Source organism: Macrobrachium nipponense, chromosome 3 (assembly GCF_015104395.2).
Source record: "Macrobrachium nipponense isolate FS-2020 chromosome 3, ASM1510439v2, whole genome shotgun sequence".
NCBI lineage: Eukaryota > Metazoa > Arthropoda > Malacostraca > Decapoda > Palaemonidae > Macrobrachium > Macrobrachium nipponense.
Window position 1 is genome coordinate 14,402,935 of NC_087202.1, and position 15,578 is coordinate 14,418,512.

General features: G+C 41.5%; 1 protein-coding gene across 6 annotated transcripts in view; it reads left to right on the plus strand.

Moving 5' to 3' along the window:
* Positions 1 to 15,578, plus strand: part of LOC135221639 (kinesin-like protein KIF3B) — a 155,214-nt gene that overhangs the window by 57,193 nt on the left and 82,443 nt on the right. For 4 of the 6 annotated variants that reach the window (XR_010316059.1, XR_010316060.1, XM_064259316.1 and 1 more), the window contains exons 9-12: positions 10,993 to 11,183; positions 11,696 to 11,872; positions 13,960 to 14,160; positions 14,389 to 14,612. Coding sequence is in view for 4 of the 6 variants with exons in the window: in XM_064259316.1 (XP_064115386.1) it covers positions 10,993 to 11,183; positions 11,696 to 11,872; positions 13,960 to 14,160; positions 14,389 to 14,612 (793 nt within the window). In the remaining 2 variants the exon portion in view is untranslated. The remainder of the gene's footprint in view (positions 1 to 10,992; positions 11,184 to 11,695; positions 11,873 to 13,959; positions 14,161 to 14,388; positions 14,613 to 15,578) is intronic. The other 2 variants (XM_064259317.1, XM_064259319.1) reach the window with 1 other exon arrangement.

Below are 15,578 nucleotides of genomic sequence, written 5' to 3' on the forward strand. Positions count from 1 at the left end.
TCACTCTGAAACACTTCCGGCATACGGGAGACATTTTTTTTTTTATCGCTTCGGCGTTTAAGGGTTAAGTGAACCATTCCAGGTCCTCCCATAGTGTGTGATCATTTTCCTGTTTCCTGTAAGAGGTAAAGTATTGGTGTCCTTGCCTGTCTGTAGCCTGAGCCTGGGACCGCCTTCAGCAATTAGAAGAGTCCACTGCCAGGGGACTGGGTCGGTTCTTGGTGCAATGTGGTTCTGTGGCCTCTATCACTTGCCTCTCGTTTTTCACGCTCTGAGTCTTGTTTAATGTGTTAGCTGACATATCGTTTTGGGAAACATAAAGCCTCACACTATTTGACTTCTCCGATGCTGGCTTCTAGTTTGAGGTTATTAATGCTGGTAGGAGTAATCATATTGAGTTGCACTTATTTTGATGTTATGTTATATCAGTTGGTTGTTAAACCAATCTCTTGTACATCTACTGCTCATTCTAAATCTTTGTTGGTTGTCCCTATTTCTCCTTTGTAATTCACCTGTTCGTTCTTTATATGCTTTTTCTTTGGTCATCGGTGAGTCTGTTCCTTTTGCCTCTATGAATGTTCCCTTTCCAATCCTACCATGGTTACAGTATATTCTGGTGTTTCCAAGCTGGATGTTATTCTAGCTATGCTCTCTAATATGTCATATGGGAATGTAGTCTGTTGAGTTGCTTTCAGATGAGGCGGGGTTGTTAGTTGTTATTCATCTTCCCCGATTCCTACCAAACTTTCTAATTTCCTTTGGTGCCTGGTGATCTTTTGTTTTCTTTTGCTCTGTTGGCTTGTGTTGACTCGGGTGCATTGCCTCTGACTTTATTTCCCTCAGTCTTCCTTTCATGGAGTAGGGATTCAGTGTGGGTAGTTTGTTGCTGTTGCCCCAGCTCTTCCTCTGGCAGAAGTAGTTTAGTAGAGGAAAGAGGCTATGTAGAGAATAGGCCTCTGTTGTCTGTGAGTATTTTGGTGCCCAGTAAGTATCTGAAGAATCCAAGCTTTTTCCTTCAATCCTTCAATTAGATTGTATTTATTAAGCTTTCTCATACTGTGGCACACAGCTTCTTTTATTTCTGCCAGCTCTTGTCTTCTCTCTTTTTCTTCTTTTTTAAGTCACAGAGTGCTGCCTCTTATGATATGGGTACTTAGCCAGTGCTTAAATGTTTTTGTTTTAAGATTCGGTTTTCTTTACCTGTCTCTGGAGGCTAACAAAGTGGTTTGGACATGCTGTGACAAAGTTTGTTGCCCAGGTTTCTGATTAAATTGTGGAAGTTTTATCTTATGCTGAACTTCACTCAGTATGATTGCCTTTTCACTGCTCTAGCTTAGAGTTTGTGGCACCAGCTGAGAGTTTGTGGCACTAGCTTGAAGTGGTTGTGGCATCATCAGTATTTTAGCAAGGAGGAGTATTAGTTTTTTACTTTCATGGTCAAAGCCATTTCTGATGAAGCAGACAAATGTTCTTATGCTTATGCTTAGTTGGTTTGGAAGAAGTGAGAACAGTTGTGCTCTTATCTGTTGTAAAAGGTTTCTTCTGCACAGGAAATGGCAACTGTTTCTTCTTGGGGTTGTCTTCTTAGCCTGACTTTAAGGCGATAAGGGAGGATATATTGGTACAAGATGTACCTCTTTCTCACAGGTCTTTTATACCTTTGAGAAATCTGTTCAGCCCTCCAGTTCTGATAGGAGGCCAATTGCAGGCCCTGTGGTATGCATGGAGAGACTTATTAGCAGAACCTAAAAGTGGTGGAGTTACTGCAGGAGAGTTATGATTCCTTTTGGGTTACCCCTCCACTATCTTCGTCTCTTATGGTCTTTCCTTCATATCTTCTCCAGCAGAAGTATCATATTCTTCAGTAGGAAGTTGTAATCAGAGAAGAATGCAGTGGAGCAGGTGTCTGTAATTCATTGAGATTTTACCTTGACTTTTTTGTAATGCCACAAGCAACCGGAGATTGGCACCCTGTGCTAGATGCATTGAGACTGAACAACTCTATTTTATGTCTGTCTGTTCTTTTACGTCTTGACCAGCATGGCTTTAGTGACTTTCCAGAAGAATGATTGGATGTTTCAGTGGACATGCAGGATGCATTTTCCTCATACCAATAGATCCTCAGTTGTGCAAATTCCTTCGATGTGTATTTGCAGGGAAGATATTGCTGCAAGGTGCTGTTTCAGTGTCTCAAGTTTTCACAAGAAATTTGTTGCCCTTAGGGGATGGTGTCATCTTTTTGGAACAAGAATTCCTTTTTACTGAGTCGACTGGTTCAAGTTGGCCAGCCCTGTGGATGGTATACTGAAACCCAAGGATCTGTTGCTTCACCTGGCTCAGTCTGTGTTTTATGATTTTCAGTAGATTTCCTTAACTACCCCTCTGTCCATTCTTTCTTTAGGGATGAAGTTATACTTTTGTAATTTGCAGGCTTTTCTGTCAGAAGATGGCTAGGTACTTGTTGCCTCTTCTCAAAGAAATTTAGCATTTAAGGAAGCTTCCTATGCAGTAATGGCTTTCTTTGTTAGGAAATATGGGGCCTCACTGGAGAATTTGTCAGAATAATCAGGCACAATTACTGTGCAGTCTTCTCGTAACAGATTGCAACTTACAACAAACGTTCATTAAAACTTTTAAGTAAATCCAAGACCAGCATTGTTGCCAGGTTCTGTAAGAGGGAAGTAGAAACTATGAGCTAACAAATATATTCCTAACTCTAAATCCAGGTTTTGTTTTTTTCCCTCCTTGTAACACATATATAAATATAAAGAGTTGTGACAAATGTTGTGACACTTGTCTTACAATACACCATAGAATAGTGTACATTACACCTGGTAAACTTTCCAGAGATGTTTGGGTGGTGGAAAGACCATCAAAGATTCTTACTAGGTTTATCCTGAGAGCTTGAAAAACTTTTGTGGCCTCGTATCAGAAGCAGTGGTTTATGTATTGCTCCAAGTGCTGTTCTAGTGGAATTTTCAGCACCCATACCCCAGTAGACACGAAAGTTACTCCACTTTCTTACAGTAAGGATTTTTCGCTGTCCACTTTCAAGATTATAGTTCATACTTTCCTTGGTATTGCGATGTGCAATTGGTACTTAAGGATTTGAGATCAGTTGAGATTGAAACCCCTAGAACTCAGTACTGTATTACTATAAAACACTTTTTTTTTATACATTCAACTTCCCTGCCAGATATATACTTAGCTATAGACTCCGTCGTCTCCGACAGAATTTCAAATTTCGCGGCACACGCTACAGGTAGGTCAGGTGATCTACCGCCCTGCCCTGGGTGGCAGGACTAGGAACCATCCCCGTTTTCTAATCAGAATTCTTCTGTCGCCGGACCATCAACATTGTTGTTGGTTCCTCTCGATTGGTTTTTCTTTTTTCACCGGCAATTGATCTTCTTGACCGACTTTTGGTGACGTATCTGGATTGTTGGATTGGCATACGCTTTTGTGGACTGTTTTGTGGACTTGATTTTGGATTTTTCTTTAAATATGTCTGACTCTGGTATGGTTGTGAGACGTTGTGTGAATGTAGGCTGTAAGGTGAGGTTGCCGAAAGCTTCGGTAGACCCTCACACGGTATGCAAGAGGTGCAGGGAGTATGAATGTTCTTTTACTAATACTTGTAAAGAATGTGAGAACTTGAGTGAGAACGAATGGAAGAATCTAACTAATTATTTGAAAAAGTTAGAAAGAGAGAGAGCGAGGAAGGCTTCTCATAGAAGTTTAAGTAGTTCTAGATCTGAACTAATTCCAAGCTTGGGATCTTCCCCAAGGGTAAGTATTGCTACTTCTCCTTCCATTGCAGCCCCTTCTCCTATTGCAGAACCTGTAGATCCAGCGAAAGAACTTGCAGATCTAAAAGCAGCCTTCAAAATAATGGAAAACAAAATGGCTGCCATACAAGGTAAGGCTAGTGATTTGTCATTAGACAGTGATATAAGTGTCCCCAGTGTAGTGGAGGGGGCATCTGGTCGGCTCAGCAACGCTCCTAGGTCTAGACCTCTTCCAAGCTCACATGCCCAGGAGTGAGGAGTCACCCAGGAGGCAGGAGCCAAGAGCCAGGAGTGAGGAGTCAACCAGGAGGCAGGAGCCAAGAGCCAAGAGTGTGGAGGCATCCAGGCAGCGAAGTCTTCAGCCTAATAAAGAGCCAGGAGGCAAGAGGTCAAGAGGCAGGAGCCAGGAGGCAGGAGTCAAGAGGCAGGAGCCAGGAGTCCGGAGTCCGGAGTCAGGAGGCAGGAGTCCGGAGTCAGGAGGCAGGAGTCAGGAGTCAGGAGGCAGGAGTCAGGAGCCAGGAGGCAGGAGTCAGGAGGCAAGAGTCAAGAGCCAGGAGTCAAGAGTCGGGGACTCGGTCCTGGAGGTTATGACTCTTCGCCAAATGGGAGCTCCTCTCCTTCAGAACATAGGAGGTCTTGGAAGGACTCTTCCTCAAAACGAGAACGTTCTCCTTCGTCGGATCGAGGGTTAGACGAGTTGTCTGACGACGATCCTCCTGCTAATGAGGGACTTTCTAGTTACAAAGTCTTGGCCTCTTTACTACTACAAGAGTTTGGAGATTCTCTTATCCTGCAGCTCCTCCTCCTCCTCCTCCTCGTTCGCTCTTTTCGAGCTCAGCTACGGCTAAATCGTCGGCCTTCTTGAAAATGAAGCCTGCGATATCAATGAAGAAGGCACTCCATTCTTTAGATTCTTGGATGGACAAGAAGAAGGAGTTAGGAAAGACGGTATTCTGCATGCCTCCTTCCAGATTGCACGGGAAGAGAGGTATTTGGTATGGGACAGGAGAGACTATGGGTCTTTCTTTACCCGCCTCTGCAGATGCCGACTTTGCCAGTTTAGTGGAGGCCTCTAGACGTCACTCCTTAGGATCGGTCAGAGCGACGTGGAGCACTTCAGAGTTGAACCACTTTCTAAAGGGACTTTTTGTCACTTTAGAGGTGTTCAATTTTCTGGATTGGTCGCTCGGAGTTCTGGCCAACAAATCTAAGGATCCGGAGTTTCTGAAGAACCCAGAAATTCTCCATAGCGTGCTGTCCTGCATGGACAAGGCAGTACAGGACGGTTCAGGTGAAGTGGCTTCACTTTTCGGTGCTGGTCTCCTGAAAAAGAGATCAGTGTATGGTTCCCTTTTATCGAAAGGGGTTTCTCCGAGCCAGAGGACTGCCTTACTGTTCGCCCCGCTATCAGATCATCTGTTTCCTTCTCAGTTAGTCAAGGATATATCTCGCTCACTAACTGAGAAGGCGACACAAGACCTACTTACTCAAACGTCCAAGAAAGGACGACCGGTAGTGGCGACGGTTAAGAAGGAACCTCGTCCTACTCAGCAGCCCTTTCGTGGAGGTGCAACGGCTCGTCCACCTGCCAGAAAGAAGAGCTCTGAAAAGAGAGGAAGGTCTTCATTTAGACCATTCAAGAGATCTAAGTGACTTGTTGCTCCTTCAAGCACCAGTGGGCGCCAGACTCCTGAACTTTGCAGGAGTATGGGAACAAAGGGGAGCCGACCCTTGGTCAGTGTCGGTCCTGAAGAAGGGATATGTAATCCCCTTCGACGACAAACCGCCCCTAACATCTACGCCTCGGGAACTGTCAGCGTGGTACAGAGACCCGTTAATGCGAAAGACTCTCCTTCAGATGGTGGAGCAAATGTGGGAAAAAGAGGCCATCGAACTGGTACAGAGTCCACACTCCCCGGGATTTTACAATCGCCTTTTTCTAGTACCAAAGGCATCGGGGGGGTGGAGGCAGTTCTGGACGTAAGCGCTCTGAATCGCTTCGTACAGAAAAAGAAGTTTCGTATGGAAACGTCCGCCTCTGTCATGTCGGCGCTTCGCCCAGGAGATTGGATGGTCTCTCTGGACCTGCAAGACGCCTATTTCCACGTTCCCATTCACCATCAGTCAAAGAAATATCTTCGCTTTGTGATAGGAGACAAGATCTTTCAATTCAGGGCTCTGTGCTTCGGTCTGTCTACAGCCCCACAAGTATTCACCAACCTGATGGCGAATGTAGCAAGATGGCTTCACCTAGAGGGATAAACATCTCCCTCTACTTGGACGACTGGCTGATCAGGGCCAAGTCGAAGAGTCAGTGCTTGGAGGACTTGGAAGTAACAAGGAACATGATAGATTCGCTAGGGTTGCTCGTCAACCTCGAGAAGTCACAACTGATCCCCAGCCAGAACTTGGTCTATCTGGGGATTCAGATGGATTCTCGGGGTTTTCGGGTATATCCTTCGCAAGAAAGAATTACTCGAGGTTTGTCGAGAATCTCAAGCTTCTTAGAGAGAAAGGACAGCTCAGCGAGGGATTACCTGAGCCTATTAGGGACCCTGTTCCTCATTGGAAAAGTTCTTCTCGCTAGGGAGACTTCACCTTCGCCCTCTTCAGTTTTTTCCTCAAAGAGGTGTGGAACTGGAAGACGGGTCAACTCTCGGACATCTTCCAACTTTCACAAGAAGTAAAAGATCATCTGAGGTGGTGGATCCCTCAGCTTCAAAAGAACGAAGGCTTATCGCTTGCTCTGCAGAACCCAGACCAAGTGTTGTTTACCGACGCTTCGGAGTCGGGATGGGGAGCGACGCTGGGAGCAAGGGAGGTGTCAGGCACCTGGACAAAGGAACAGGTGTCCTGGCACATCAATTGCAAGGAACTTATGGCCATACACCTAGCCTTAAAGTCCTTCGAAAAGATAGTCAGAGACGGGGTAATACAGATCAACTCAGACAACACCACGGCTCTGGCTTACATAAGAAAGCAAGGAGGCACGCACTCGTTCTCCCTCTATCAGTTGACAAAACACCTGTTAACCTGGACGGAAGAAAGAGGCATAACTCTCCTCACAAGGTTTGTTCAAGGGATCAAAAATGTGAGAGCGGACAGACTGAGCAGGAGAAACCAGGTCCTTCCCACAGAATGGACTCTTCACGAAGAAGTGTGTCGAAGTCTTTGGTCCCTGTGGGGGAGACCTCACATAGACCTGTTTGCGACGTTCCTCTCCAAAAGAATAGAGACCTTTTGCTCTCTAGTAGAGGATCCGAGAGCCTTCACAATAGACGCGTTTCTCATGGATTGGTCGGGTGTGGACGCTTACGCCTTTCCCCCGTTCAAAATCCTGGGGGAAGTGCTCAGGAAGTTTGTAGCTTCGAAGAGCACGAAGTTGATACTCATAGCCCCATTTTGGCCAGCACAGGAATGGTTCACGGAGGTACTGGAGTGGATAGTGGACTTCCCCAGATCGCTTCCAAACAGACAAGATCTACTCAGACAACCCCACTTCGAGAGGTTTCATCACAACCTCCCAGGTCTCGCTCTGACTGCCTTTCGACTATCGAAAGACTTGTCAGAGCGAGAGGCTTTTCTCGCGAGGCTGCGGGCTCTATCGCTAGAGCCCGCAGAGCTTCGACGAGAAAGAAAGTATACCAGTCGAAGTGGGAAGTCTTTAGGAGGTGGTGTAAGGTTCAGAAGCTGTCCTCCTCCAGTACCTCTATAGTGAATATTGCCGATTTCCTCCTCTTTCTGAGAAAGGAGTCACACCTATCTGTCTCGACAATAAAAGGATACCGAAGCATGCTGTCTTCGGTTTTCAGGAATCGAGGCCTAGACATGCTAACGACAAAGATCTACACGATCTAATTAGATCTTTTGAGACGTCGAAAGCAGCTACTCCTAGAACACCTAGTTGGAATCTAGACGTGGTCCTGAAATTCCTTTCATCGGACAAATTCGAACCTTTACATCTGGCGTCCTTCCGCGACGTCACTAGGAAATGCTTGTTCCTAGTGGCTCTCGCTACAGCCAAGAGGACGAGCGAATTACACGCTCTGGATTCCACGGTGGGGTTCAAAGGAGATACTGCCATCTGTTCTTTCCAGACAATGTTTCTGGCAAAGAACGAAAACCCATCAAAACCTTGGCCCAGAAGTTTTGAGGTAAAAGGCCTATCTAACCTGGTAGGCAGAGAGATAGAGAGATCTCTCTGTCCAGTGAGAGCTCTTAAATTCTATTTAGAGAGGAAGAGACAGATGGGAGCTTGTCAACAAGGTCTTTGGTGTGCAGTGAAGAACCCCAAACGACTCATGTCCAAGAACGCCTTGGCTTTCTTTGTGAGAAGCGTTATTACGGACGCTCACAAGAACTGCTCGGAGGAATCCTTCGGTCTTCTAAAAGTCAAGACGCATGAAGTAAGAGCAGTAGCAAGTCTTTGGCGTTCCAAAAGAATATGTCTCTGAAGAATATCATCGAGACTACATTATTGGAGGTGCAATTCAGTGTTTGCATCTCATTATCTGAAGGACGTGAGAGTGACCTATGAGAAGTGCTTCTCGCTAGGTCCTTTTGTATCAGCAGATACAGTACTGGGTCTTGGAGCAAAGACTGATCCTTAATTTTGTGTTTTTTTTTATCGTACATAAACCCTCTTGTCAGATATGTGCTTGGTTTTCTAGTAGCAAGCTCACTACTGTCGCACGGGAGCAGAGTGTCATTGCTGGTAGGCGATCAAGGGTATGTATGACTAGTAGGGGAGTACAAAAATTTTTTTTTGTATATTTTGTAATGAAAGTGTAATTATGTTTAGAGTTTTTTGGTTGTTTGTGAGGAGTTCGGGGATGACTCCTTACAATCTTAGAACTAACATGGATGTTAGGATCAGGTGATCGGGATCGGTTTTGTGCTCCTTGAACAAGGTGTATTGTCATGTAAGTGGAATAGCACCCAATGACAAAGGCCTTTAGGCTCTGCCGAGTAAGTGGATAAGACCCCATTGGCAGACCCACAAGAACTCTTAGCCATAGATCATTATCTCGCTGAGGCTCTTGAGGCTAAGCAGACTACAAGGCAGTAGCCGCGAAGTCTTCAGCCTAATAAGGTAGGAACCAAGGTTTATAAATACCTACAACATATGTTGTTTACCTGTCTATTTCAGTAGTTAGCTGTCTCTTACCCACCACCAATGGGTGCTAATCAGCTAAGTATATATCTGGCAGGGAAGTTGAATGTATAAAAATGATATTGTCATGTTACAATAAAGTTTTATACATACTTACCTGACAGATATATACGATTAATAGCCCACCCAGCCTCCCCGCAGGAGACAGGTGGAAGAGAAGAATTCTGATTAGAAAACGGGGATGGTTCCTAGTCCTGCCACCCAGGGCAGGGCGGTAGATCACCTGACCTACCTGTAGCGTGTGCCGCGAAATTTGAAATTCTGTCGGAGACGACGGAGTCTATAGCTAAGTATATATCTGTCAGGTAAGTATGTATAAAACTTTATTGTAACATGACAATATCATTTTTCTTTGTTAGCACTACGTACTGGGTTTTAAAATAGTAAGTTTATTGTAGCATTCTCCTCAAGGCTATTGTAAAGGGAATGCCATTTTATCATTTTTGCATTAGAGCTAAGAATAATGTTAAGGCTAAATTTTTCAGAGAGCTGTAAAAATTCCAACTTTAACCTCTTTGTTTGGGTAAAGAGAGGAAACACTTCTCTGTCCTGTTAGGGCAGCTCTTCAAGTATGCAGAATTGCATCTGCAAATGGTAAACCCCTTAATCAGCTGCTAGTAGCGGTTGAAGTCTTTTTCTGAGCTGAAGAACGAGCAATCTTTAAGGCTGTTTGTTTTCCATGCTAGGTTTTGATATTTTTTTGGAGCATGAAGGTAGTATATACATTGTATAGGAGCATTAACTATATACTGTGGTCCCCCCCTATTCGCGGGGGATGCGTACCAGACCCCCCGGTGAATAGTTAGAACCCGCGAATGTTTGGAACCCCTATAAAAACGTTAAAAACATCCTATTTTGTTAGTTAAAACTCAAGAAAAACCACTAAAAATTTTCATAATTGGTTTTTTTAATAGTTTTATCACAAAAAGTGCATTTTATGATAAAATTGATCAAAAAAACCAGGAATTTGTGGATGTTTCTCATAGAACAATACCGCGAATGCGCGAATTTTCCACGAATAATGCGGGGAAATGTTCCTGAGAGAAATTCGCGAATGTGTGAGTCCGCGAATCCGGAGAACGCGAATGGGGGGGCCCACTGTATATTAAAGGTACATATTTAGTTTTAGTTGAGTTACGTTTTTAGGGATTTTGGACCCAGGCACAGGGGTCCCTTCATGCTGCTTCTGTGTGTTCTAGCTGAATTGAAGTAATTTTCTCCATGAGGATTCACTTCATTACACGCATATGAGAGTCTTGCTCCCTGAATGGAATCCAACTTCTGGTGGCAGTAAGACCCAGAGAGGATTCTAGATCAGGTAAGACTGTATTAGGTTTCATGCAAGAAACCTTTAACTCAACTGCCTTAGCAGATTTTGTCTAGCATCACTATTCACCACCCTCCTCTCAATGTGGGAATCATCTGTCTTTAACAGTAGGGGAGGTTCATCCCAAATAATATAAAGTTTTATAATAAAGTTTATTAGTATTTGGATACTTCCGCCTACTGATAAGGTAGATCCTGCCCAACCTTCCCACTGCCTAGTGTGTTTTAAGGAGAAATTAACAAGAGCTAAAACATTAGAAACACATCTAATGGAGAACAGGTGCACTAGACAATCATCCAGGGTCAGCCATTTGATCCTTTTCTTTTGTTTGAATGCTGACTTGCTTATTGGTATGGAGATATAAGATATATCTTTAACAGTAGCTAAGTAGCCAAATACTAATAGATTTTATTTTGAAAATTTGCATAGTCTTGATTGCTAAGACCTTCAAATCTGTATATGCTATCAATATAAATAAGATCTTGCCTGAGCCATCTAGATCCAGCATTTTGTTTAAGGGTTTATGATTCATAACATCATGTGAACACTGCTAGTTTGTTTGAGCCACTTTAACTTTGCTGATTAAGTGAAAGGAAGGTTCTTTTAGTCTCAACACCTGTTTAGAAAAATAAGAATGTTTTACTGTTGCACATTCCATTTATGTTTGTATCATTCTTATATAAGTTGTTCAATGAATTTTTCAGATTCCTTAGGAGGTAACTCCAAAACCATAATGGTTGCCAATATTGGTCCTGCTAGCTATAATTATGATGAGACAATAACCACTCTCCGATATGCCAATCGTGCAAAGAACATACAGAACAAGCCAAAAGTGAATGAAGATCCTAAAGATGCAATTCTGAAGGAATATCAGCAAGAACTTGCGAGGCTCAAGGTAATGGTGCAATAACTTTATTGTGTAAAATTGTGTAGGAGACAATTTGTATTACCTACTTGTATTTCAAGTTTTTAAAGTAGAGAGTCATCATTAAATTTTTTAACTTCATTTGGAACATCAGGTTCCTTTATTTTCTGTAGAGAAGTATATCCTTATTGATAAAAGCTTTGATAAGAAAATTCATCATTAAGGTGTTCCATGTTGCAAGAAGTACTAGTCACAGTACAACTCGCCTAGAGTTTCACTTTTGTAGAGTTCCATGAATTCTATTCATTTTCTAATGTAAAGCCAATGTAGAGGTTTTTTGCCTTTATGTATATACCATACTGTATTCATTGGTACAAACTTATCGTTTTTGTAACTGCATTCTTCATCACTCAAGTTTTGTAATGGGTATTGTAATGCAAATGGAATACACACTGATGAATTATGCAAACTTTTCAGATTGCTGTTATATATAAATAGAGGAATGTTTTTTGATTTACTGATGGTTGTTGTGTAATCTCCAGGCACAACTTAGCCAGAAGGGAGTTAAGAAAAAGAAGAAAAAGAAAGCTACTGACGAGGGAGAAGAGGAAGAGGAGGAGGAAGACGAAGATGCAGATTCTGAGGCTCTTTTGCAACAGGAGAGAGAACTGGAATTAGAGAAGGATCGTATAGTCAATGACCAGCACATGATTGAAGAGGTAAAATTTAGTTCAGTCTACGTTTCCCTAAAGGGGTTTAGTGCCATCAGTGCACTTCATGCAGTGCACTGTAGGCATTACTGTAGCTTCTTTGCAGTATTCCTTCAACCTCGAGCTGCAACGCCTTCTATTTCCTTTTCTGTAGATATGTTCATATTCTTTTTCATTCATCTCCTTCATCTACTTTCCACCCTCTCCTAACAATTGTTTCATAGTGCAACTGCAAGGTTTTCCTGTTACGCATTTAAATTTCCCTATTTGTGCTGGGTAACCTCATAGGTCATAGCACTTTGCCTTTGGCTTAGATTTTATATTCCATTTTCATGCTTTGATTGTCAGTATGTGATACAAATGCTCAGCGTAGGTGATTTAAATGTTAGTTAACCCTTACGGGACGGGTAAATATATCAATATGCAGCTCCTCAGGCTGGGTAAACTTTGAGGTCGGACAGTTTATGAAAAAAAACATTTTAATGGAAAGAGGAAGATATGTGAATGCACATCGTGAAAGAAAAAGAATTCTAAAATTTTTTTCTTACCTTCCTCGAGAGGTTGAAAATGATTATTTACAACACCTTGTGGGGCCTTTTTTTACAAGACAATCATAAGCTTTTACCAACTTATATATGTTTTTTCTAATAAATAATTTTATTGTATTTTGTAAAATTATAATTACTGCTCATGCAGTAACAAAACAGATAACAAATAAAATCAATAACAAATTCTCAGCATATTTGTTAAAAAATATGTATAGTATGGTCCTGAAATATGCATGATCAGATTGTGCCATTCCCCTTTTATGTGGTTGCTAGTTCTCAAAAATAGATTTTCCGTATCTGCGAAGCTGTTCAAAGTCTGCGAGTCATGTGCCACAAAACGTATCAAATCTATTATCCTTTCAAGTATTTTAGAGGTGGGGTTCGCTGATGTCTGAGAAGGGGGGGAATGTGAGAGAAAGATTTCTTGCTCATCCATTGATTAAGACAGAGGGTTCCTGCTCAGCCATTGGCTAAGACAGAAGACTCCGCCTCACGCATTTGTAACGTCACAGTGCGGTGTGTATGAATGATCGGTATCATCATCATCGCCATCGGATGGGTAGAGGAAATACCACCCAAAAGGTTTTTTAAAGATTTTTATAGCAGGAAATGACTGTATCATATAGTACACTTGCGCCCAACGGTGGCAGTGTTTGCACGTGGGACTTTTCACTATTCTGGGTGTAATTTTAAAGTTTTTAAAGTTATTAAAACTTTAAAACCTTTTTAATGTTTTATTTATCCATAAGAACAATTTTTTAGTAGAAAAAAATACGGTATAATACATAGAAAGTATTGAAAATGGGTAGTACAAAAGTTTGACTGGGTAAGTTGCTGTTTGCCTTGGCCCTAATAAAATTCTTCCTATAAGGTATGTGTATCGAAATCTGCGATTTTTCAGTTGTACAAGGTTGTGGATTGACCAAATTCTCGCATAATTGGGACTGTACTCTATGGAAATTTACTGAGAATGAAGATTTAGTAACTTTTTTTTTTACTTTTACATGTTTTTTCTAATATTTCTTTGCACTTTTCTTTGTAAAATTACATTTACAACTGACACTATCATAAAAGACAAGACCAAAAACCAACAGCATCCCCTTGGTATATTTACGAGCAAATGTACAAAAAGACATCATGTGAGACGGAGACGTAATACATTCTCTCTTGATGTTACAAGAGATGCTCGATTCGTGGTTTTAGCCAGTGTAGTAGAAGTTGCCATTAGTGAATTTATGGGTTATAGAAGTAATGGCACCTCTTTCCTGCCTGATTCTTTCCAAATCGATGGCACCTAATATTTTTTATTTCTACTCTCAAGGACCAATCCGTCTATTAAGGGTTAATGCTCTATGATAAATGATGTTTAGCCGATGCAGTAAATTAGTACTGAAAATGTTCACTTTAGAGTGGTCCTTGTTCACCTTTTTGGTGATGACAGATGTTACTTAATCACCTAATGATGCCCTGCAGAAAGTTTATTCTTAATACAATACTGTGAAATAATAGTGTCATTATATTTCCTTTTATTTTCCCAACCTGTTCCAGCAGGAAAAAGAGCGATACTTAACGGAAATCAAGCATAAAGAAGCTGAGGTGGTGGCAGCCAAAGATGCCCAAGAGAAGTTACTTAATCGAATCAAGACAATGGAATCCAAGTTGCTGTGCGGTGGAAAGAACATTATTGATCACACGAATGAACAACAAAGAGCACTCCACCAGAGAAAACAAGAAATTTTGGAGCAGAAGGTACATTTGTAAAGAACTTGAGGTGGAGTGTTACTTCATTGAAGATTTGAGTTTTTCTTGTAGTACTATATGCACTACTATGGATTGAAAATTTGCAAGTTTTGAAAGAATTATAGTTTATTAGAATGAACACTTAATTTTAAGAACAAAGCCCTCATCTTGCTAGCTCTGTAGAAGTTGAGATAATGATGATGATATTATTACCATACCTGAGCTAATCCTTTGCAGAAAAGAGAAAGGGAAATGTTGCAGTTGTTGGAGAAAGAAGAAGAATCATCATGTGAAATTGCTTCCACATTTTCCTCCTTGCAAGCAGAGGTCGAGGCAAAAACAAGAAAGTTGAAAAAACTCTTCGCCAAGTTACAGTCTGTTAAGCAAGAAATGGCTGACCTTCATGAGGAATTCTGCAGGGATCGCGTTGACCTTCAACACACTCAGAATGTTCTGACGAGGTACGGCTTTGGTAGTCATGGTAAAGTAAGGATCATTATTTTGTACATTACATATACTCCAATTCTGTTCCAGTTAGGAGTGGAAATAGAATATCTATTGTACCTTATTTTTTATGGTAAATGCATGGATTTACTATGTCTTGATGGTGTAGACATAAATTGACAAAATTACTGTGTCCCTTTTCTGTATTAATTTAGTTTGTACTGTAGAACAAATTCCCCACTGATAAAGTAAGTCTTTCACAAGAGAAAATAAGATGTATACGTACCTTAATTTCGATGGTAAATGCATGGATTTATCTTGTCTTGTTGGTGTAGGTTTCAATTTACATAATCACCCATCCTTTGTTTTTATCAATTTAGTTTGAATATACTGTAGAATAATACACCACTTAATTGCATTGTAAGTTTGTAAGCACATAATTAAGGATACTGGAGTAACCAAGTTTGGGATATTTTGAATGGTTTTAAGACTAGGAGTAGGTCTTCCAACAATTTTTGCAATAATTTAGTCTCAGTACGAGAGAAGCTTTTTTCAAGTTTTCCACAACCTCGCTCACATTTTGATTAAGTCAGTAATGTATGCGCAGTACCCTTCTTTTATTTATAGTTTTAAGATTAACTGGTAGGGAGTAGACAAGGATTAGATTGGTTTTTTCCAAAGGAAAGGAAATGGAGCATGGTGTTTTTTATTGTCAGATTACATGCAGTGCTAACAGAGTTGAAAGTCTTTTAGTTCAGAACTCTATTGTCAGAACTTAGTAATTGTTCAATACTGAATATTTTTGAAATTGGATGACATAGTGTTAAGACTCTCTCTCTCTCTCTCTCTCTCTCTCTCTCTCTCTCTCTCTCTCTCTCTCTCTCTCTCTCTCTCTCTCTCTCTCTCTTGTTTTGTTTTATCCTCTTTTTTGCTGCCTTCTTACTGTTCCTGTTTTGTGTGCTCTCTCTTCCCATTTTTTTTGC